At 35.6% G+C, this 24,367-nt stretch overlaps 1 protein-coding gene across 50 annotated transcripts in view; it reads left to right on the top strand.

Moving 5' to 3' along the window:
• The window catches only part of CLASP2 (cytoplasmic linker associated protein 2), a 154,184-nt gene extending 131,032 nt beyond the window's left edge, over nt 1-23,152 (top strand). For 26 of the 50 annotated variants that reach the window (XM_074575323.1, XM_074575315.1, XM_074575318.1 and 23 more), the window contains 12 exons: nt 550-628; nt 779-829; nt 6,042-6,185; nt 10,103-10,246; nt 10,680-10,786; nt 11,600-11,753; nt 12,202-12,430; nt 16,927-17,120; nt 17,936-18,064; nt 18,328-18,534; nt 19,687-19,803; nt 20,917-23,152. In XM_074575323.1, the coding sequence (XP_074431424.1) occupies nt 550-628; nt 779-829; nt 6,042-6,185; nt 10,103-10,246; nt 10,680-10,786; nt 11,600-11,753; nt 12,202-12,430; nt 16,927-17,120; nt 17,936-18,064; nt 18,328-18,534; nt 19,687-19,803; nt 20,917-21,003 (1,642 nt within the window). In that variant the 3' untranslated portion in view covers nt 21,004-23,152. The remainder of the gene's footprint in view (nt 1-549; nt 629-778; nt 830-6,041; nt 6,186-10,102; nt 10,247-10,679; nt 10,787-11,599; nt 11,754-12,201; nt 12,431-16,926; nt 17,121-17,935; nt 18,065-18,327; nt 18,535-19,686; nt 19,804-20,916) is intronic. The other 24 variants (XM_074575321.1, XM_074575322.1, XM_074575314.1 and 21 more) reach the window with 2 other exon arrangements.
• The last annotated feature ends 1,215 nt before the right edge of the window (nt 23,153-24,367 follow it).

Here is a 24,367-nt window from a genome sequence, read left to right as displayed (position 1 = left end):
CTCCGTTGAACCTGTTCATGTAGCAGATCTGCTGTGAGATCTGGGAAATGGGTATGGTGTATGGTGTGGGGAGAGAGGGAATATGATCTGCTACGCCTCTCCTTTGCTGCTGCAGCAGAGCCCTTGAGGGTCGTACCCAGAGTGTGGAATGCGGGAAAGCGGAGACAGCCCAGAGCCGAACAGGATGGTTCAGAGAAGTGTGCAGGAGGGGGATGGTGTACACCTTTAGCAGCACTACTACATATTAATTTGAGGATTGTATAAATTTAAAATCAGAATACTACCATAATGTTGTTACATTATTCCTTATTACTTGAATTATCTGTTTTAGCTATAATTGCATCAAAGCATGAATTTCTTAAATTTTGTCCTTTACATGCTAGGTGAATGTTTCTGAAAGTCATACACAATATCAACAAAACTGGTAGAAATTTTTTTCTTTTAGAAGTAGCTTTTCTTTACTGAAAAGAGTGAGGGCTTATTTAGTGCCTCTCAACAGATGTTAAAGTTTCATGTAACTTAACAGGATTTTATTTGTTTGTTTTACAGGGAATCATTTCCAAATGACCTCCAGTTCAGTATTTTAATGAGATTTACTGTTGACCAGACCCAAACACCTAGCCTGAAGGTAAGAATTTTCAAGCTTGCATTGCAAACAAAAATCTTCATTGAAAGACATTTGCTTGTCCTTATGTTTAAATTTGGATTGTTATTTTTGTTTTGGTTTAAAAAAAAAAAAAGTTTTCAATTAGTGGATTTTGTTTTTGTAAACTTTCAGACAGTCAAGCCAGCACTACAGGACCAGCTTCGCTCTTTTTGGAGCTCAAAGGTTTTTGTCTGAATTATTGTCTTTATTCTTAACCCTATGTCAAACTCTTACAGTGTTTCCAATAATTTTTATTTGAATGCATTCGTATGCTGCTACTAACCTTTGCGAGAAACATTAAGCATGCAGATGTTCAATTTTAAACATTACACTAGTATGAAAATGTTTGCTGCAAGAGAGATCTAATAAAACCACAGTACAGTAAAAATGAGCAACAAAAATGTGGCCGCCTAACATCAAGCTGGTTATGCAAACTCACTCTGTCAAGTCTTTTCTAATTTTATGTTTGTGATTTCCCAATCGTGTTTTCCTAGTTCATACATTTTTCTTCCTGGGTTCAGCCTGATAGGTCTTGAATTAATTTAAATTCTTTTAATACTAATATGAACTTGAGTTACTATATTAAAAATCAGCTCCCTTTGTAGTACACTTTTCTGAAAGAAGTGTGTAGCTTTATAATTACACACATTTTTACATAAGAATCTGTAGTCCATAGACCTGCCGGTATAACTGAAAAGTCAAAATGTATTCTGTGGTACATTTGCAATTCCAAAGAGAGTTGATTTTAGGATAAATGCATCAAATCCTAAGAAGTGATGTAAATGGGGAAATAACAAGCATACGATAACTGGCATTTTCTGCTCTATCCTGCACGAAATATATTTACATAGTTTGATATCGCACAAGAATATGACTTTTCCCAAGTTATGTTGAACATAAAGTCACATGAATATGCCTTTTTTGTCTACAATACAGTAAAACTTACATTTTTAAGCTTTTGAGGACAGTTGATACGTTGACCACTGTTGCTTCGTAGAGCTGTGTTAAAAAGGGACTGCTGTCATTTATTGAACACAGCAAATGAGGTAGTAAAAATCAGTTTGTTGTTTAAATAAATCCTTGGAACAAATTGGGCTTGGTTTTGTGTTACTTGATTTTCCTCCCCAGGGAGGTGAATTTGATGGTTGAGATTTTCTTTTTTTCCGTGCAGTAGTATAGCTGTTAAACGCATATTGATCATGTTTCAAAGTTGAGAGTGTAGATTTGGAACGAGACATGGATTCCTACTAGGCTGAGTTGGGACTAAGTTCAAGAATATTGACTATGCAACCAAAAGGAATTAAGAAACCTGAAACGCTTAATGGGAAGACATTCTGAAAAGAGTTTCCACTATTTGAGAGAGGCTTCTGAAATCAAGATTTTGGCAAAAACTACCTCCATAGAAGAACACCTGTTAGTTTGAAATAAGATCAAGAGTATTTAAAATGAATTTTTGGGACAGTAAAGTGTGTAACTTGTTTAAGAGAAGGTAAGCTTCTTTCCAGAAGAAAGTGGCATCTACCCCCAACTTCCATCTTTATGAGGCAACTACAACTTCAGGACCCGGACAGTAAAGTTATTGAACATAAATTGCAGAAGTATCTATTTAATATCCACATTCTTGAATATTTTGTCTAAATCCCATCCTCAATGCACTCAGATGTCTAACAGATTAACTGATAATCCTAGGGCACTACTCCATTTCTTGAAATCTTCAGCTTTTGTTCTCTTACTCTGATAAATTATTATTTTGTTGCAGAGTGTGCCTTTGGGCTAGGTACACTGAGAAGCAGCATTCGCTGTGATAGGAAAAGTCACAGAAAGGATTTTCAGCATCCTTAAAGATGGTCAGATGTAAGAAGGGATGATAGATAGAGATTTGTTACGTGGAAGGATTCTCTTCTAGGAATGACTTTTCCTTCTGGTTTTCATGTGGTAGTAGTGAATAATCATCATCCTTTAGAGGAAATTGTCATTGTTGTTCTTACACTTATAAACACGGCTAAGTCTTGGACAATAGAAGTCAAGTTTTTAGAGTGGCCACAGGGGTGGGTTTGGATAGCTAGCCAGTAAGAGGACCAAACACAGAGAAGATACAATTCTACTGACCTAATCCGTGGAGGATGTAGCATGGTGTATTTTGCTGTATCTATCTTACTTTCTTTTGCTATAATTTTATATGTAGCTGTGGTGAACTGCTGAAGCACAGTGTAGAGGTGGCAGATGCATGTATCTATTTTGGTGAAATGTATGGATGGGCATAGGAGTCGATTTTTTTAGGGATATAATGTATTAGGCTTTATTTTTGCGGGTGCGGAACATATGCTTTCTAAAGGATGGGTGTTGTCCTGAAATACGCTGCAAATCATTATTTCATTTTCTCAGGTTGAATGTGAAATGGCTCAGACTCAGTGAGGAATAGATTTAAGCATTGTGAGAGAAGTTCATTGCAAGTTTCTGAACTCTTCTTTCCTTTGAAAACACTGATTTGTTGACAGAGGGTTTTGCTGCACTTCATCAGATTTTTTTTTTTAAGTTCATGCTAACATTTGTGGGTTAAAAAAACCCCAACCAGTCGATGACACGGATTCACAGAGATGAGAGCCCTTCAAAATTCATCTTGAGTATGTATTTTAATCATTTGGTTAAATAATGGCAGAGGTAGTCATTCCTAAGTATCCAGTGACTTAAGGACAGACACCTGGGATGTGGCAATCTGAAAGTCTCTTGGCATGATTCCTTGTATTCAGTCAGAGTAAGGCAGAGTAGAGTCTTCCATATCCCAGGAAAACACTGTAAGAGATGGAGGGGTTTTGTGGTTTAAGTAAAGCAGCTTCTCTACATTCCTCTCTCATTTTTCCTTTTTTCCTCTTACATGAAATGTTTCTTGTGTCACGCTGTGATGCAGCAAATGAAACTCTGTAAATCTCAAATTTTTCGCAGGACAGGAAAACAACTCTCAGTGACTGTGTAGCAATATTTCCTGCATCTGTGGAGGTAGTTGCACATAATGTTGTGACAGAATTTGTAATTCCCTTATTTGTGAAGCAAATGTGTTCATGAAGCACTTTAGTTCTGTTGATGTCTAATTTTTTTTTTTGTGAGTAATAGCGCTAATTGTGGCTTGATCTATATTTCAGCTTGCTCACTACAACAGTGCTATTCTTAAACAAAATGTTTGTGTTAATATGCTCTACAGGAAAAGTGTCTCGGTGTTTATAGTCCAGAAAAAGTACAATAAATTCAACCTAGAAGAGTACAAAGAAGGTCAAGACAGTATTAAACAACTTCTTAGACAGTGCTTTCAGATTAACAGCAAATATTCATTGTAAGAATTCCTGGAGCGGCTTTCATTGCAGTCAAAAATTGTTTATCTCCTCTCAGAGAGATTAAATGGATTGTCGAATAGGGCTATGTTAGACCTTTTATTTCTAAATCTCAAGTGTGTACATACTTACAGGAAATAGTGGTAAAAATACATCATAAGTAAATTTGCTGCTATTACAGAGTTTATTTCAGAGTGTATATTTTACCCATAATAATACTGTCTCGTTATATTTGATCATGGAAAGGCACCCCTTCAAGAATTTTGTTTCTTAAAAGCAATTTGTGAAAAACACTCTCTTTCAAAATAGCTCTCAAACTTAGCTTTGGGTATCTGTCTCATCGTGAAAAGATTTACTAGTGCAAACTCTTTCCATTCTTCTCCTGTTCAGTGCTCTTCTGTCCCCTGAGAGCCTCCATCTTTCCAGGAGTCTGTGCGATTTACTCTGTGGGAGTAGTTTAAGCACTAAATAATACTGCTCTCTCAGATAACAGAACTCCAGCGTTTTTTCAATGGGAGAAATGCCTCTGGACCTTCTAAGTGTTAGAGTTCTTAACAGTAATTTTTTTTAAGGAGTGATATTTTATGTATTTAAATCGTTAAACAGTGAAACACAGTGGTGATGTAATGGTTTCACTTGGTAATCTAGAAATTTTAACTTTATTACTTTGTATTTGGAAAACCACGTAGGTTAAGGTTTATTGCTGCTAAGATGTTTGTGGTTTGGGGTTTTTTTTTCCCTGTTAAAGAGCGTAGCAAATAGTGTGGTTTTTACTGCAGTTGTTGATACTGATCTGCATGATATGAAAGTCTTCAGCTGTTCCTTGTTATATAACTTTGGAGAAGTTCGAGCTTTAACAGCTGCTGTGGAAACGAGGTATTCATTGTTAGTCTACATGTATCAGCTATCCCTAATGTCTATGTCACTTAGTGTTGAGTTTTTAATAGCTTCAGAGTTTTGATGACCAAGGGAAATTTCTAAATAGCTTTGCTCGGAACAGTTGTACTACAAGGCATGAAAAATAAAAATACACCCAGAACTTATTTTCTTTCTGGTTATGGTGGACGTAGGTGTCTCCCTCCTGGTAGGTATTTCTGGTTCACTGTAATTATTAATGGAAATAAAAGTAGCTATGCTAAATTGGTGGCCTAAATAAATGTTCACCACTTTTGTTGACGAGTTGTGTGACAAATCTGTGGAGCAGCAGGAGCTGAGGAGATAAATATTTAAGGGAGATAGAGGCATAATAGACCTTTGCCCAAAGACGTGCATTGGTGCAGTTCTGGAGAAACTAGAGAGAAGCTGCAGTCTAAGATGTATAAAACAGAGATTCTGCGTAAGGCGTAGAGGGAGTTAGTGGAGTAGGAGGATGATGCTCAGATAAATGAAGGGAGTAAAGCAGCTTTTCTGTCCTCTTGGTAAATCCACGTCTCTCTCTTCTAAATATCTTCAATGTGCACATGACCCCTTTTAAGTCTTTTGTAGAAATTCCGTTCCCCTTTTAAGTCTTTTGTAGAAATTCCGTTCCACACCTTTGTAGTATTTAATTAAAAGATTCATGTGGTTTATCCCCAAAGATATTGACTGCTGAACGGTGGTGTTTTATAAAAGAATGCTGAGTGTGAACTACATGGTAGGAACTTACAGGAACTGATTATTGGTCCATCAGATGATGTTCATTTTTTATTTTAGTACTAGAAAAATGTTCTTAATAATTCTGAATAATTATTTAAAATCCTGAATATTTGTAACAATTCTGAGTACTTTGGTTTTCTTTTTGTTAAGTATAAGCATCTGCATATGCCGCGATTTGTGTATCTTTTAGTTCCTACCAGTGAAATCTAAGATTTCTATTAATATTTGAATTTCTGTGGAATAACTGCCTTTTTGAAGTGTTACATCTGTTTGTAAATTGGTTTATTATATAGAGTTTTATATCAATGCTGAAAAGATGTTTAGTTTAATTGGAAAAAAAGATATTTTAGGGAATGAACGCTTTACTCTGTGAGCACGCTTGTTCTTGCAGCACACCATTTTTATTGCCCACCTGACTCTGTTTCTCTTTGCAGGTCAAAGTTGCAATCCTTAAATACATAGAGACTCTTGCGCAACAGATGGATCCAGGAGATTTTGTAAATTCAAGTGAAACTAGGTTAGCAGTGTCTCGAATCATCACCTGGACCACAGAACCTAAAAGCTCAGATGTTAGGAAGGTACGTTCGTTAATGTGTGCTTAGAATTGCAGTACATTCCAAGTATCTCAGCAAATTAGAGACGCCAATATTTCTTGCCTAAACAAAAAAGTGTTATTTTTCTTAAAAGCAAACTTACTCTTTCGTAGAGAAAAGATACTTTTATGTCCTTAGAAAACACACCTAATTTTTCTATATAAAGTGTCAGAATTTGCCAAAAATCGTATGTTTAAGAATGTTTAAGTAAAAATTTAAAATTAACCCATCTTGAAACTCTCTGTTAAGGTTGTATTTTTATGTATGTTAATATGTTGAGATTATCTTGCACAATACAAGGAATAACTTTGTTTCAAGCACTATCTGGTATTAAAATCTCCCCAGTGGGCATTTTCTATACATTTTTAGTATTACTTCAGAGACTACCCTCTGTGATACTAATAGCACATTTCTAACAAGAGTGGTAAGGTTGGGAGCAAACTCGGTTCAATCTCTGTTGGATTTTCTCAAGTCCTTTGTGATTAACAACAGATAGGTAAATAACTGTTGACCCTTGGACAACAAATTTTGTGCTTTAATAAGATAGTATCAAATGTTTGTTCTTGTAGTGCTGCAGTTCCAGTGCAAAACTCCCTTTTCCATATAACTATTACAAAGTGAAAGTTAACATTTGTGAGCTACGTAGATATACCAGGGATACAGAATAACCATGAGAAGTGTACCAATGCAGCTTTTGGAAAGGGTTTCTTCCAATTATAGAAAGCAAAAATCTTTGGATTTTGTTTGCAGTTTGATGGAATGGAGTTGCTGTTCTGATTGTCACCAGCCATTCTGTCCTAGCTGCTAATGCTTTTTGAATGCTAAATAAAGATTTGCTTTATGGCTCATAAGTGTAAGCATCTTTGACGCACAGAGCTAACTCTTCCTTTTTCTCTGTTTATTTCTGCAGTTTGAGGAGTTGGAACAATTTATTTGTTTATATTTCCTTTGCTATTTTCAATTAAGTTTGAGTTTTGGCAACTTCATTTCTGGGAATAGTACCAAAACTTCCTTTCTTTAAGAGGGATTTTTTGTGGGAGACAATGGAGAGAAAATAGTGGAAGTTGTCGCACAAACTGTGCAATGTGAAGAAAACAAAAATAAAAACCAACTTCCACAGCTTCTTGATATCTGGCATGTTTGTAATATGTAATAAAAAAAACATAGGGGAGTTAACAATGGACATAATGTTTCTATCTTTCACTTACGTAACTTCATGAGTATGAGGATTATATCCTATGAACTTTTCTTCTTTAATACCATTCCGGTGACATATATAAGACCATAAACCAGGAGGGGAATTGAAGCAGCACTATCTTGTAAATCGGTAAAGTTTTAGTACTAAGACACGTGGCAAGCTGTCTTATCTGATGGTTCATATCTCTAATAAGCATTTTATGTCAATAAGTAACTGAATCATGGAAAGACTTGCTAGTGAGTTTTATCATCTGGAACACCTTAATTATATGAATTTTTCTCATTTTATTTTTTCTTTCCATAACACAGTTGTTAGAGGCAAGTAACTGCCAAAACCCTTTAATAACTCTTGAAAGTAAATTTCAACAATAAGTAGTCAAAAAGTTATTCTGATGGTATAAAGTGTTTTGTTCTCTTAACAGGCTTCACAGCATGCTATCACAGGCTTTTTCATTTTATTTATTTTAATGAGTTTATAGCACTTAGTATGATTTCTTTAAATTAAAAGGTTTTGTCAACTGTATTTCTGTGCAGTTGATGGGTTTGGGTTTGTTTTTCTTTCATTAGTCTTAAGTTGGGCACTCAGTACAATTCAGTGACGTGGGACTTCTTTCTGGAAGCTGAAATTTTATGTTTCAGAACTTAGATTTCTTCTGAGATTAGAATTCTCCTGAAAATAATCAGATTCTTGTTGGAACTCTTCTAAGCACAAGACAAAATATTTCTAATCCTTATTGCAGACTTTTAAAGATGTTATCTGTATGACTGGACTTAAATCTCGAGAGAGAGAGCTTATGCTGAGGAAAAGAAAAACCTCCAACTACTCTAAAATGCATTGATTTATTTTTTTGTCGAGAGAGAGATATAATAGATAATTGCATAGTTGAAAACCTGTCAGTATCAATTTTGATACTTCAGGTTGAGCTTCATTCTGGGCAGACTTGATGGTATCTGTTTCTATCCTGGTAGGACCCCGGACTGTCTATTGTGTTCTCTTATTGGCAGCTTAAATAGATGTAGCATTATGGAGTGGAGACATGGATAACAGGAGAGAGAAAGGAAAGTGGTAATTCCAAAGCCCTTGTTCAGTTGCAGGATTTGTTTGGGTTTTGCTTTGTATCAATTTCTGTTAAAAGACTGACCTTAAGAAAAAACAACGAAAAGAGAAACATTAAAGACAGATTGTAGAGGGCATTCAGGGTGTTGACTTGAAGGGAAGGCTATCAGAGGGAAAAGGGAATAAAAGTTAAAGAAAACAGCCAGTCACGAGTATGCAAAGATAATTTGTGGTAATCTAACATGTTAATATTTTTTGTCATTAAACTTGATACTAAGACGTGTGCTGGTATGTGTGCTCATACCTTGGCTTTCCACTTTTAATTAAAAAACGCTACAGTTCATTGCTCTGGAAGCAAAAGGAGGGAAATAAATGTCTAAAAGAATTTCCTAAACTACTTGCTTGAAGTATATTGCTGCTTAAGCAAGCTGCCTATCATTCTGTCTAGCACGAGGCACTGGTTCTCTCCAGTGCATGGCAGACCTTGATGGTGAGCTGTATAAACTAGACGTAGTTGGTTAATCTTGGAATCAGAGTTTCATACTATGAAGAAACTAGTAAACAATTCCAGAGAACTTAATCTCTAGCCCTTCATTGCGTGTGTTAGTTTAGTTTCTATCTTGACAGGTTTGTTAGACTATCTAGTGAATATTCATCAAACTGTACAAACATTACCCAGTCATGCAGTCAGCGTTCCTTTACTAGAGAGAACTCAACCATGGTGTAACTTACTGCGTTGCTTTGTTAGTAAAGAGCTCTGATTTTTGATTCAGATAAATAATGTATAGCAAAACATGCTGTAGGGTGATGTTAAAGACGAACAGTTAAAATTGAGGGTGTGGGAGGTGACATCCAGTAGACTATAAACTCCGGTATTTTAGCTGACTGCATATTCTAAAGGCAAAAATTGTTCTTAACAGTTTTCATCTTCAGAATATATAGTCAGCTAAATTATTCCTTATGATGTTTACCTATCTTTTAAAAAGGTAAGGGAAGCAGGGCAGGAGGGGGAAGGTTCACCAACTAGTTTGGCTGTAGGATAAGTTATAAAGAATATGAAGTGCTGTGATCACAACTCAATATCAAGACTCTCATTCCACATTAGGGTATCTGACTTCTGGGGGGGTTTTGTTATTGTTTGGGTTGGTTTTTTTTTAATTTCTAAAGCAATAACTGTTCCTTTTCAAGCTGGTGTGTTGATTATCCATCATCTGTGATCACCACTTGCAGAACTCAGGAGAAGGAATTGCAGGCTTATTCCTGCCTGGTGTGTTCCATTCCTTTCTTCAAATTTGTTCAATTTGCTAAATGCTTTAAAAGCCGTTTTGAGAATTCCTTCAGTACTTTTTTTAGTAAATAGGTATCTGGGGTTGGGGAGTGTTGAGGAGCACATTTCTGAAAGACTGCTTGTTAGAATGATTGTGCCAAGTGTAAGCTTGTTGTTGTATGCCTGGATTTATCAATACCTAAACTTCCAGTTCACCAGAAAGTATGAATTTCTTTTGTTCACATCTGTTACTACCTTTATGCATGCCTGATCAAGACTTAAGTCATGTTTTGTGATTACCACTCATTATAGCACCTCATGTTTATGAAATTACTTTAGAAACTCAAATTAATGTCTTCACTCTGTATTTTCTTCTTCTAGGCTGCACAGTCAGTGCTGATTTCCCTTTTTGAACTCAACACTCCAGAGTTTACAATGCTATTGGGTGCTTTACCAAAAACATTTCAGGATGGAGCCACAAAACTTCTCCATAATCATCTCCGGAATACAGGCAACAGTGGTCAGGTATCTACACCTGTCTTGTTATTCTTTCTGAAGTTACTGGTGTTTTGAACATAAGTCCATTTCAGTAGAGTTATTTGTGAGAGCAAGAAGGGTTGGTAGAGGAGGGAAAGCAACCCAAATCCGATGTAGAAGTCTGTCTTAGTAACAGATATCACTCTTTATGGAATGACTTTTCTTTTTCTTCCAAAGAATGATAAATTTCTAAGTCTCTGTTGCTTCCAAGTGACTAAACAAGTTTAAGAGTAGTTTATCTTTTACTTTACTCATTTCAAAGTTACACCTGATTGAACTTACTAGTAATTGGTTAGACAATCCAAAAAATTAAATAGAAGCTCTTTAAATGTTTCTGGGCACTAGAAAATAAATGCAGTAATAAGTTAAAAGAGCAGCTGAAGTCCTACTGGAGTATCTCTTCTCACCTCTCCTCCTCTAGGGATCAATGGGAAGTCCTTTAACAAGACCTACTCCACGCTCCCCAGCAAGTTGGTCGAGTCCTCTCACTTCCCCAACCAATACATCACAGAACACTTTGTCACCAAGGTAACGTAGACTGATGTTGCTACAGTTCTGCATCTAAGGCTTCGTTACATGTTATCCAAGAAGGGTAACCCCAACAGTGAAAGCATGGAGTGAATTTTGCACAAAATGACAGATGCTGAAAAGTAATCCCCCTCCCTCCGCAGAACGACAGCACAGTGAACTGCTCTGCCTCCCTGAAAGGCCTGACAAGTTCCAGGGCTTTCCTGAGGTGGGCAAGGGCTGTGGAAGGGCTGTGCTTGGAATGCAAACGGATTAGCAAGAGGAGGAAGGAAAGTGTTCATCTCTAACAAATGTCATCAAACCAGACTTAATATTGGGAAGACTAATAAAGTAGTAGTTCATAAACGTTCTGGGCTTTAATTTTGCATTACTAAAGTTGCCGGTGAAGTGGATTTTGTAATTCTGCTTTTAGGAATCAACTTATTGTGAAAACTTTTGAGTTTTATCAGTCCTCCTTACTTTGGAACTTTTTTCAGAAAGACCATAAAAAGTCCAAGTTGTTTCATACTCATAGGAGTAAAACAGAGCAAAAGAGGATTGTTTCTTCAGGCAGATGCTGCTACATAATGTAGCCCTTCCCTTAGCTAGCTACTCCCAGTGCTTTCTCTGTCGGTGACAGTACACTTACTGAGATATACCATAGTACAGTTGTGCTATGTGGAGGGCCAGCTTTCTTCCTTAATGTGTTTCAAGAAAACAATAATTTCATTAATATTTCTTGAGTCTCTGTAGTTCCATGCTAATGTTATTTAAAAATATGGGGTCATAAACTAAATCCATCTTAATTCCTATGTCTTTCTCTGTGGCCCCCAGTGCATTTGACTATGACACTGAAAATATGAATTCTGAAGATATTTACAGCTCTCTTCGTGGAGTCACTGAAGCCATTCAGAATTTCAGTTTTCGTAGTCAGGAAGATATGAATGAGCCTGTAAAACGAGATTCCAAAAAAGATGATGGCGATTCGGTGAGTATTTAAGCTCAGGGCATCTCAGTATCAGCAAACCAAGCCAATGACTGATTACAGATGATAAAGTGTCTTTTTCAGGAGGTTTATGTTACAACTTCTGAAATTTTCACTGCTACATGCTGTCTTTTAAGCTGCTGTTTCTATGGAACTTCTGCCTTCAGATTGTTGAGCTTGCCAAATATGTATATACTTAAACATGTTTTTAATTACTTAGCATCAAACTTAGTTAACGTTTTTTGGACTATGTATACTTTTTTTTTTTGTAGGAAAGCAACATGTATGGAACTGTTTCTAAGACTTCTTATTTGAAGGCTTGTTTGAAATTTTTGAAATTTGTAAACTTTGTGAAATTTGTAAGGTTTTGCTACATAAATGAATTATAATGTAGTTAACTGAAAAGTGTAAGTGTATTTCATATGCTCGTATGATATTTCTTTTCCTGCAGATTTGCAGTGCCTCTGGAATAGTAGACCTACGAGCAGGAAGTGGTGTGAGCGATACAGGCCGAACAGCTCTTGATAACAAAACATCATTGCTCAACACAATGCCTCCCCACTCTTCGCCACGTTCACGAGATTATAACCCGTACAATTATTCTGATGGTATCAGTTCATTTAATAAATCTGCTTTGAAAGAAGCCATGTTTGATGATGATGCAGAGCAATTCCCTGATGGTAAGCTTCAAATTGCGTTCTGTGCCTGAAGAAAGATGGTGAGATCTTCCATCTTTCAGTTCAGTTTCTGAATTTATTATTAGCAATATATGTATCACTAGTGCTGCTTCTTTGAGAGGTTTATACAAATACTGTATTTCGAAATAGTTTATTTGTTAGTAATCCTTTTGAGTGACATTGTTGGATTACTTGGTATTTGTAGAGATTAAGGGTAAAAATGAGATAAATGCTGAACTATATTGTGTACTTCTGGTAACACATCCTGTATTGTCAATATAAATTTACTTACTCAGATTGCTTTATGATTGAAATTTTAGAGAGGGGGAGGGAGATTTACAGTAAGGAAGTAAAACTGGATCAAGCCAGTTTGTGAATTAGGTGAAAGGTTAAGTATTTGTTAGTAATATATTTGTATTTGAAACAGGACATTGGTGTTTTCTATTGACTAAACATTCTTTAAAAAAAAAACAACAAACAAACCAAAACAAAACCCAAACCAAACAAAAACAGCTTTTTACCAGGAAGGTGGTTCATTTAACCCATGTAAATCTAGGAACTTGGGCTGTTGTTTTGTAGGCTTCTAGAGCTTCTTTTTACTATTTCTCAGTATATCTTTGGGTCATTTTTTTATATCTAAATGTTGGGAAGGTTCCAAAGTATCACTACTATCATTATTTTCAATAGTAGTAGGTGGTTTTCATAATCTGGTATTCATTGTTGTTGGTATTTCGTATTCAGTTATAGATTAACATCAGGTTTTAAGTAAACAAATTTCTTAATAATGAGGGACAAATAAATTCCCCCCCCTTCTTGCTATTTTGCTTCTGTCATCCAGCAAAGATGTGTTTTAGAAACTGTTGAAAAACAAAGCTATTTTCTGCCATGGTGTTTTATTAAGCAATTCTGTAATTTGTCTTTTTAATGTAAACTAAAACCAAATCCAAATAAAGTTCATTTCTCTTTGTTTTCTCTTCTGCTCAGTGGCATATGGCCAGTTATCTTCTGAAAAAGATTGAAAGGAGAGGAAATTTTTAGAAATCGTGACATGCAAATATCAGTAACTAAATACCTTTGTCATCCACAGACAGAGCCAGTTTATGATTGAGATTCTGTATTACAGGGATCCTGTTGTTGCATGGGTTAAGCCTCTTTATACCTTCTGACAACATATTTCTGGATATTGCATTAAACCAAATGCAATCTGTGCTGCACCAGCATGTTCTGGTTTTGTTAAAAATCATGACTAGCTGGAGTGAAGCATCCCCATCCAGTACTAGTTTGTCCTGGCTGGAGGAGTATTGTAACATATTATTTAGGTCTGCTCTTTAATGCATCTTAACAAAGTACTTGCATTCACTCCTGTGTTCACCCTTAATTTTTACTTATACCATATGCATTGTCATTTGTGTGTTACTTTTAGAATTTCATCTAAGATAGCTTTGAAAAAGTCTACATGAAAAAAAAGATACATTAGCAAAATACTTTGTGGCTACAATTCCTCAGTTAGGAGTTTCATGCTTTTCTGATAAACCTGAAGCACTCTGGTGCTGAAGAACGTTAGATTTTAATTCTCGGAAACCCTTCAGAATTGCTGTGTGTTACTGACAAAGTCCTGTTTTTACTGGAGTCCCAGCTATCCTCTCATGTGCTACTAGGAGAAGGATATGGAAATACAGGTCTGGATGGGAAAACCTTATCTCCTGATATGGTCATGTCAACAGCACTGAGGCGTGAAGGTGTATTCTGCAGATGGTTTGTCTAACAGTTGAAAGTTTCCAGTAGAGGAGGTGCCACAGTGTACCCCACATGGCCATTTGAGTGTTTTGCCTCTTACATTAAAAAGGTTTTCAGAGTAACACCCTAAATCTTCAAACCACTAGCACCCTTTTTTTTTCCAAGGGAGATGCTCTTATCCAAAGCATAGGGAAACCTGGCTTTCTAAGTCACTTCCAGACACCTTAAAAATCCACAGTCGCTGGTTGAAAAGCAATGTTCCTTTTAAAAGAAGCTTATTTATTTCAGCTTACTTCCATGGATTGCGTTTTCCAAACATCTTCCTTTTTACCTGACCCTTTGTGTGTGGGCTTAAGATTTCTGCTTTTGTCTTGCCTTATATTTACCATCTTTTTTCTTTCAGACCATTCCTCTGATTTATTGTGATAATTTTCAGGTTTTATCTTGTTCTTCAGAATGCTTGCAACTGCTCTTAAATTGATATAATCTGCAGATTTTATAAGTCATTTCCATATTCCTTTGATATCATTAACAAAAGCATCAAGCAGAACTAGGCTCTGCACAGACCTGAGCAGGGACATCACTCATATCCTCCTAGATTAATAGAAAACCACTTATAAGTCCAGTCACCCTGCAAGGGATTCATCAAGTTTTGCACCCACTTTGTTGGCTTTTTTGGCCAACGACTGTGTTTGCATAGCTTCTGTAGTAAGATGCTGTGGGTGACAGTAGGAAAATCTTAACTAAATTCAGGATATACCTGCATTTTCCCCTTAAAACCCCTACACTGTTTATCCTGTCAAAAGGATATTATTTGATTTGTTTGAGAAGAACCGTTCTTCATCAGATATTTATATCTCTAATGCATATTTTAATTAATTCAAACAAAGGAGTTGCATGTGCTCCTCCTCACTTGTGTTTTTCTTTTTCTTTCTGAAAAAGAAATTTCAAGATAGAGTTTGAATATGACTTCTTTTACGCTTCTCCATTCTTATCTGGAGAATGTTTGGAAATGAAACAGCAGGTGCTAAGTCATACATAGGAATGGAAGGTAGAGGCTGTGAGGGCACATCCCTCTTCGTTGTCTTCATGTTTTTTAGGAATTCCATCTATTTCCTCCACTAATGGAGCTTCTTTCCTTCCTTTATTCCTTCATGGACATGGCTGCTACATTCTCCTCTCTTTACCCCTTCTCTCCATATGCTCAAGTTGCCACTTCTTTCATTCTGGTACTTCCACAGTGAAAATAACTTTATTCAAGCAGATACAGGTAGTTTTGCTAATTATGCGTCAATATGCATTCCCCAAAATAGCATTTACTATAGCTGTAATCATCACAGTTTGGTAGAACAAGTGTAATAGTTTTGGTAACGAAAGTAATGATCTTGCCTCTGTAAAAGTGATTGTCCATTCTGCTCATCTGTACTGATTAATAACTCACCTAATGCAATTTCAGTCTGTCCTTTAGGCAAATATTAATGATCCATTTAGAGAGTCTGCAAAGCATGCATTAATATAGAGGCAGTAGAAGTGCTTGCAGAAAGAAGTTTCTGTTTTCAGGGGCTTATGCTCCTGATTATTCATGCAAAACAATGCAAATAGGAATGTTGGGTAGTTTCTAACAGCATGTTGGAGTTTTTTTTAAGGTAACTGGTGTGTGATTTTAAGATACTTGATAAGTGGTATTCAGCTTTTACTTGTTTCTTTGTATAGTGCTTTGTGCTTAACATTATAAGTTATAGTGCTTAACATTTATAAGTTACAGTATTGAATATAGTAATGTAAGATATTCAAGGGCTGTGGTTTCTCAGTATATGACCTAATACATTTGTTATGGAGAATGTATTTCATGCGTTAATAAATGGAATAATCTGAGGAAAGATGCAACGCAGGAACATTTGCATTTTATGCCAATACTTTAAACCTTTTTCCAGAAAAAAAAAATCTGTGTTTCTGTTAATTTATCCGATAGTCTCAGTGCAAAGATGGAGGCTATATGCTTTTCTTTCTTAAAGGCTAAATGGGTCTTGATGATGGAATAAAGGCAACAACTTGATATTTAATTTTCATTAAGACCGTTTGTAAGTTTCCTGACTGTTTGCAGATCTCTCTGTTTACAGTTCAGTATTTACAAATTTGAGTCCTGTTACTAATGCATTTTTCCATAATCATGGAGTCTTCTAATCAAAACCAAAATCCAGAGCCATCGCGTAATGATCGCTGTTGAGAATGTCTGTGGGACTAATGGCCATGGTCTGCTTCTATTTCGGCTATTTTGTACCAAGCACCATTTTTGTGCATTTTTTTAATCCTGTTTGTGTTAACAGCCTAGCTATTGCTGTGGAACCATGGCGTACAGAAGCCTAAGCAATTCTGTAATACTAACAGAGAAAAGACAAATTTATCATTTTGGATGGGAGGGTCATACGGAAAAGGTAGCATTTTGTGTATAGATCAGATTTGAAAAGATGCAGAGTAGTTATCACTTGGGTATTGCAAGCATAAAAACTCTTGCAGTAAACTAGCTTACAGAGGGTTTTTTTGCAGTGTCATTGCAGGGTTTTCTTTTGGTGATTGTAAGCTTGTTCAGCGATGTTGGCTGCACTGAAAATGCAATTTTTGCAGATAAACTTGGGGAAAAACATAAAAGCATGATAGAAAGTCAGCTAGCCATCCTGGAAAATATGCTGCAGTTGTACAGCAGGCACTAATATTTATTTGCAATGATCTGAGAACTGTGTTTCTGTGTTCCTTTTTGACAGAACCTCCTATGGACCATTCTGATCTGGTTGCGGAGTTACTGAAAGAGTTATCAAACCATAATGAGAGAGTTGAGGAAAGAAAGGCTGCCCTGTATGAGCTCATGAAGTTAACTCAAGAAGAGTCTTTTGGTGTTTGGGACGAGCACTTCAAAACAATACTACTTTTGCTGCTTGAGACACTTGGAGATAAAGAGGTAAATTCAAATTAATCCAGTCAAGAATGTTAACAAAGCACATGGTTTTCTTTCAGTATCTTTGAAATTTGTGTGGGTTGTAGGAAGGGCACAAATTACAATTAGTCTTGAAAAACACATAACTGTGGAAATACAAAAATGGCAGGAAGTCTGAATGCCCTGATGGTGAAAAGAGCATCAGTAATACTTACCTTCTCAAGTCTTCTTATTTGTCAATTCTCATATGATAGATTAAATGAAATATTTTTCACTGGGATTCAAAGCTTATCTGTTAATAGCCCCTGGTGGAATTTAGAATATGAAAACATCATGTGTGGCAAAGGATTTAAAAATATATTTCTAAAATACAGTAACACTCATTGTGTTGAGACTGAGTTCTGTGTAATTGTTCTCTACAAGGGCCATGTTTTTGAAATTACTGAGAATCAAAAGGACACTAATACTTGCTTTTGACTTAAAAAAAAAATTGTAAAAAAAAAATTCAAAAATGTATTTGCGTGATGTGATGCTAAAGGTTTTATCAGCACTTGTGAAGAGTAAAATTGTTTGCAACTTAACTTCTGGGTACCGTAAATAACTCGCATTAGCAGCATGTTTATGATATACCACCTGATTTATCTGTGGAAAGAAAGATCAAGAAGAGTGAGAAACTGAAGATTTTTTTTTTCTAGCTTTATTTGTTAACACTAGGTTCATACTGTATGTATGTGTAGAGCATAATCTGGTATTTTTCCACTATGAAGGACTTTTCTTGCTGTTGAACAAATGTTTGTTTAAAGATACATCACTTATTTATTTCACTATTAAATCTTTAGCATGCAATTAGAGCTTTGGCATTAAAAGTTCTAAGAGAAATTCTAAGAAACCAGCCGGCAAGGTTCAAGAATTACGCAGAGCTCACAATCATGAAGACATTAGAAGCACATAAGGATCCTCATAAGGAGGTTAGTAATCAGTTATTCTGTTTGTTTGAGGTTTTGACAAATTACTGCAAAATGAAACAGCTGTCCAAAAAATGTTTGATAGTCAGATCTTACTGATGAAGTAATCTGTTTAATAATCAAGCATTTAGCTGTTACTAGTTGACATGGGTATGCAAGAAAAAAAAAGAACTGCAGCTTTATAAGCTCTCAAATGCGTATTAATATCAGCCCTAATAACAATTGCCTTGGGTGCTATTCTTATTTTTTATTTATTCTTTCAATAGGTGGTGAGATCTGCTGAAGAAGCTGCTTCCATGCTGGCCACTTCCATTAGCCCAGATCAGTGCATCAAAGTTCTTTGTCCAATTATCCAAACTGCAGATTACCCCATTAATCTGGCTGCAATCAAAATGCAAACGAAAGTCATAGAAAGAGTATCTAAAGAAACCCTTACTCAGCTTCTACCAGAGATTGTGCCAGGTCTAATACAGGTAAGGAGAGAAGAAGGAAAAAAAAAAGAAAAAAAAAAAAGGGGGGGGGGGCGGGGGGAGGGGAAGGGAAACTGTATGTATAAGAATGGCAAAGACTTTTTAAAAATAGTATCACTTGGCTGCTAAGACGGATTTTATTTGTCTGATAGCTGATGGCTGCTTTGACCCAAAATAACTCAGATAGTGGAAGCAAACTCTTTGGTTGGCAGGTAGCTAAATTATAACTGTGGTTAGGACTCAAAGGAAATCTCGGTAGGATATGAAGTGCTGGTTATAGTTAAGCTTTATAGGTACTTATAAGATAGGGGTGCTTTGTTGTTTATATCTTCTTCCAAAGTGTAATCATTTAGTCTGAAATTGTCCATGTTGTATTTATGTATAATTGTAGGCTTTTATCAGTTGGGGTTTGGCAGAGGCAAGAAGAAAGCAGCAGTTGATCAGGGAAAGTTTAATAAAATGAGAAGGATATCAGAGGTTTCTCTGTCTTTAAAAATAAATGATCTCCCACCTTATCAAGAGCTAAGATAACGTTAATTTGCACGTGATGGATAAAGACTTCAGAGTTTGACAGCTGCATTCTGCAGATTTCTGTCTTTAATGGGTGTGATCCAGTCATACATCTGCAGGAAGGTAGAGGCAGAAAAGGGGCCCTCTGAGAAGAGGGTGTGAGAGAGACAGCCGGGCATGGGGTACTAGCAAAGTGGCAAAAGAAACAAAAATCATTAAGTAACGAGATGGGAGTTAACAAGAGAAACTTTGGCTGTTAAGAGAATACTTCTTTCAGAGTAAAGAAGCTCTAAATTGAGTGGTCTTCTGCTTTAAGTAAATACCTGTATAATCTAGAACAGTTTTGCTTGTGTACTCCCCTGTTGCATGACAGCAGGTCTGTTTTCGGTCTAACTTGTGAACAGGATTGTGTGGGTTTTAATTTCAGTCTGGAAAACGATTATCGATGGTGATAAATAAGCAGTGTGCTTTTTAAGCGCGTGCTCTGTATTTGCGTGTTTGGTTTTTTGTTGGAATGCTTCATTGGGCTACACTAGCATTCATTTACTGTGGACTTCAATGTATTATAGTAAATAACTAAATAGCTTTCTGAGACTTATAATCATTAACTGACAAGGTATTAATGTTAATTTTATTGCATTCTAGGGTTATGATAATTCAGAGAGCAGTGTTCGTAAGGCATGTGTTTTCTGCCTTGTAGCCATTCATGCAGTAATTGGTGATGAACTAAAACCCCATCTCAGTCAACTCACTGGCAGTAAAGTAAGTAAAAGATAGCATTTAAAGAAATCTTGGTTCATAATTGCATGTATGCATTTATATTTTGGTTGCAAGTGCCAGGACGTTTCATAAAAGTATATACTTGAATGAGAATATCAGGGCTACTGAAATCCTCTGAGGATTACTATAGCTTCATCATAAAATGTTCAAAACTGAAAAACCATAGATCTTTATTTATGCTAGGTTATGAATTTTAGCATTACGATAAATACTAAATTATGTTTCTTACTGCTGTTTAAAGCATTTAGTTAATGATTGCATCCCTGCTAGTGGTGATATATATACTCAGCATGGCTTTTCCTATCAGTATTTCTTGTCTTGTTTTTCATGCAAGTTCTGATTGCAAAGCAATAAATGTAATATGTAGACGCTACGTACAGCAGTTTTATTTATTCTCCGTCCTTGTTATTTTACTTTCATCGGTCCTTTCAGTACTTCGAACTTGAAATAATAATAATAGTAATCAGTCTGTGGTCCTTTTTGGTTCAGGTTATTTATGATTTTATTGACATTTTTACATACAATTTTTTTGCACACAGACAACTGTATGTTAATTGTGAATGTCTTTGTCCTTGGGAATAAAACAGGACAATTAATTTTGTGTATTTTTGAATAAGACAGTTATATCTTAAAAATAGTCTCTGGCAGTGATTGTGTTGAATGTGATTCTAGACAATACTGGAAGCTTTAGTAAGTACCAGCATCAACAACTCTTAAGTATAGAGGCTTAAAACCTCAACATTAACTTAAAGAAAAAAAATCAAAACCTACCTTATTTAGAACAGCATTGTAATTTGAGGAAAATATCCCATCTATCTTAATCAAGCTACCTTAGATCATTCTCTTCTTTACATCCTTAAAGAAGCTTGAGCAGTTTCCTTGTGAGAAATTTTACTGCGTGTGATGTTTTCGTTGGCAAGATTGTTCCAGAATCACAGAATGATAGGGGCTGTAGGGACATTTGAATAAACTCTGTAATATAATCTTGCTTTTGGAGAAAAGAAAATGATTTAATGTCTCCTTTGTTGTACTGTTCCTGTAGTCTGTGCAGTTTGCAAATACTAAACAAAGTGAATTTCTGGCTTAAATTTGCAGATGAAATTATTGAACCTTTACATCAAACGTGCACAAACAGGCTCTGGACCAGGGGATACAACAGCAGATATGTCTGGACAAAGCTAATGAAGCTGACAAGAGTTAACCAGGTCTCCTAAAGCAAGGGCAAGGCCCTCTTCAGTGAAAGGAAAATCCTTACATACAACTTCTGGAACTTTTTTCTTGTTTTTTTTCCCTTTCTTTTGGTTTTGTTTTTTTTTGTTGTTGTTTTTTTTTCTTTAACCAACGGCTGTCTTCAGCCTGCATGTGACTGTTGCAATAGAATTATTCCAAATCCAAGGAAAAACAGTATTAACATCAGTTGATCAAAGCAGAATAAAATTTTAAAATAATCTAATCTATCCGTTATCCTGTTTGCAATCCTCTGTGTCTTCCCATTAACTTTTGCCAGTGTTATCGTATTAAAAAAAAAGATTTTTTTTTAATGCTAATTAAAAAGGTATGCTTTAAGCTTCAGAAGTTAAAATATAAATTCTGTTGCTTTTATTCAGCTGCAGATAACATTACTTTTTTTATTGCTATTTTGTTTGAGTATCATGTCCTTCGCTAGAAACAAGAAGTGATGTGAAACAAGGCTGAACTAGTCTGAACTGCAGTGAGACTCGTTCACTGTGTTGGTGGTTCATCATCTTATTTACAGCTTGTTTGGGATATTCTGGAGATTGAGAAATACGCCTATAAAAAAAAAAAAGCTGGATCGATCCAGTTCTGTAAAAGTGATATTGTTCATTGGTTGTATGTTTGTTGCATAAATAAGAATTTGGTGTGCGCAGTAGAGGGCTGGTACAACCAGTACCTCTTAATGTGGAAGACAGCCCTTTCAGGGTAGCATTGCCGACCTGGTGATAGTGTGGCAGTCTGCTTTTTAGCAGCAGAGTTAATGGTCACTTGATGGACGTGAACCATCCTTGTCACCTTTCGTTCTTCAAGCAGGATGCTTCAGAATGGAGTGCTCTGCCCAAGCATGCTCAGTATGTATTTATCTTTATCACTAGAATGTTTCCTCTCAACCTAATTGCTGGAACAAGTAGTCTTGTATTGTAACTCACATGGGATTTTATGACAACAGTGCAGAAAACTATTTATTCATTACCTTCCTAAAAGCACCAAGATTTTCTGCATTGAATTTAAATGGGGGGGAGGGAATAGTCACAAATGCTATGGATCTTGCCACCTTTTAATTTAAAAAAAAATATATATATTTTGGATGAGTTGGGAAAGCTGCACCAAATTATTTGCATGGTTTTCTTGAATAGCATCCTCAAGACCCATCTGGATTAAGGTGTGGAAATGTTTCCAGGGTTTGTTTTTCCATTTTTGAAAAAGAGTTAGTTTATTGTGAATAATGGTTCTTTGTATTTATGAACTTGATAATGGAAAGAGAACAAAGATCAAGTAAATGTGTCCCTAAATGTTGTCTTTTTCTTCTTTTTATTTTTTCTTTTTTTTTTTGGTCTTGGATATAAGCAGCGAGCTAATTAACTGAGAACTGGGATGAAGCAGTGCACTTCCCAGGAACTTTTTTTTTCCTGCCTTTTTTTCCCTTTGACTGTGATGTTGTCTAGTTGTAGGAAATGTATCCTGATAAGAGAGAAAAATAGCGGTGCCAAGGATGATGATCTATGCTAGGCTAAAATTCTCTCTACCTCTTCAGGGTGACTAATTTTTGACTGAGCTGCTGCATATAGCACCCGCTGGAAAAACTATCTGAAGAAAATCTTCTTTATTTTTTTTTCCCAAATTATCACTTAATGTGTATTCAAAACTCTATTCTTCAACATTGCAACCAAATACCGTAAGAAACTACTTATACACTTTACTTGCTAGGAACCCCGAAAAGCAAAACTGAATAAAAATTAAGTCAGATGCTTGTAGTTACATGAAAGGTTGTTTTCACTTTAGCTTGAAGTGAATGCAATAGAAAGAGCTAAGATGTGTTTGTTAAAGAAGCAATGCCATTGCAGAGATTTATTTGGAGGAAAAGTTGTAGAAATATATGTAAAGACTTAAAACCAAGACTTATAACTCATCGCTAGCCCTATTTAGCAGCTACATCAAGAAAATAGTATCTCTTCTTTCTTTCCTTTGTTACGTTGTAACATCCTTGTTGTTTTCTACTGTTTAATTACATTGTGTATTTATAGTTCTATGCTTACCATTGTGCATATACTGGCAATAAAATGTACATAACATTACTTAAAAAATTAGCAATGTATACATTCTGGTTTTCTGTTTTATTTGTTCACATGCTATAAGAAAAATTATAAATGCAATTGGTACAACATTGGTTAAAAAAAAAATTAATCTTCATGTTTTGTGTGTCCAAATGATGTTTCTTTATATACTCTTGTTACTGAATCTGACTTGGCATTTGAGAACATGCTGTGAATATAGGTATGCTAGACAAAGATATTTTTTGGAAATTGAATAGAATCTTTAGGATTCTATTTCCTTCATCTAGGCAGGTTTCTTGTTTACTGTTTCTTTTATTTGTACATTATACATTGTTTGCATTTTATTTTTCTAATATTTCAAAAATATTTTTCAGTCTAGGGTCTTGTAGTTTATATTTTGAGTATACAAAAGGTCACTTAAAAAAAAAATTGCACAAATTCTAAGCTTAATAGAACCCTATGTTGTTCCTGCTTTTTCTACAGGTAACATTTATTTTCAGAGGATCGTTTCAAGATGACTGCTGTTGGTCATCTTTTTGAAGATGCTATTTCATACTGAAAAAATAAGTTATTGAAACATACAGTATATATTCTGGATGAACCTAATTTTTTTATGTGTAAACAAAAGTTGGTAAGAAAGAAATGGTTTTATCCCCTGTATGACTGAAATTTTTTGCTCGAGGTGGAGAGGGAGGAAGATACTTACACAAAGTTCCTCCCTCAGCTTTGCTTCTAAGCCATCTTTAAATGTTCTAAGTATGGAAATCCCATGTATTAAAAATCTAAATGCAATATATTTAAATGAATATTTTACTTATGGTATGACTAGTTCTGTTTCCAACAAAGATGGGGCTGCAATAGTGCATAGAATCTGTTTGTATTATGTGAAGCCATCACAATGTAAGAATTTGCAACAGAATTATTGCCACTGCAGCCAATTATCAGATTCACTGCATTGCTTTTTGCCTTCATTTCCTATATTATAAATACACATTAGCTCAGTTAAATTCGAGCAATGATTAGTCATGCCTTATGTTCCTGCTGGAGGTGGTTTCTCTAATGGATTAGCATAAAGATCTGGGAAAAACTAGGACAATTAGAAGTTGCTGTTCTTTCAGAAAGGGTTTCTTTATGTTCTTTCTAATATTCTGTAAAGATAGGTCATTGCAATCATTTGAATACTGAAGTCTAATTCTTAAAGGTGTGTTTGGGCTCAAAAAAAGAGGAAGAAGGAAAGAAAGCTACATGCAGAATCA

This window comes from Larus michahellis, chromosome 2 (genome assembly GCF_964199755.1).
Source record: "Larus michahellis chromosome 2, bLarMic1.1, whole genome shotgun sequence".
Classification (NCBI taxonomy): domain Eukaryota; kingdom Metazoa; phylum Chordata; class Aves; order Charadriiformes; family Laridae; genus Larus; species Larus michahellis.
Note: the sequence above shows the minus strand (reverse complement) of the source record. Positions and strands in the feature narration are given on the sequence as shown.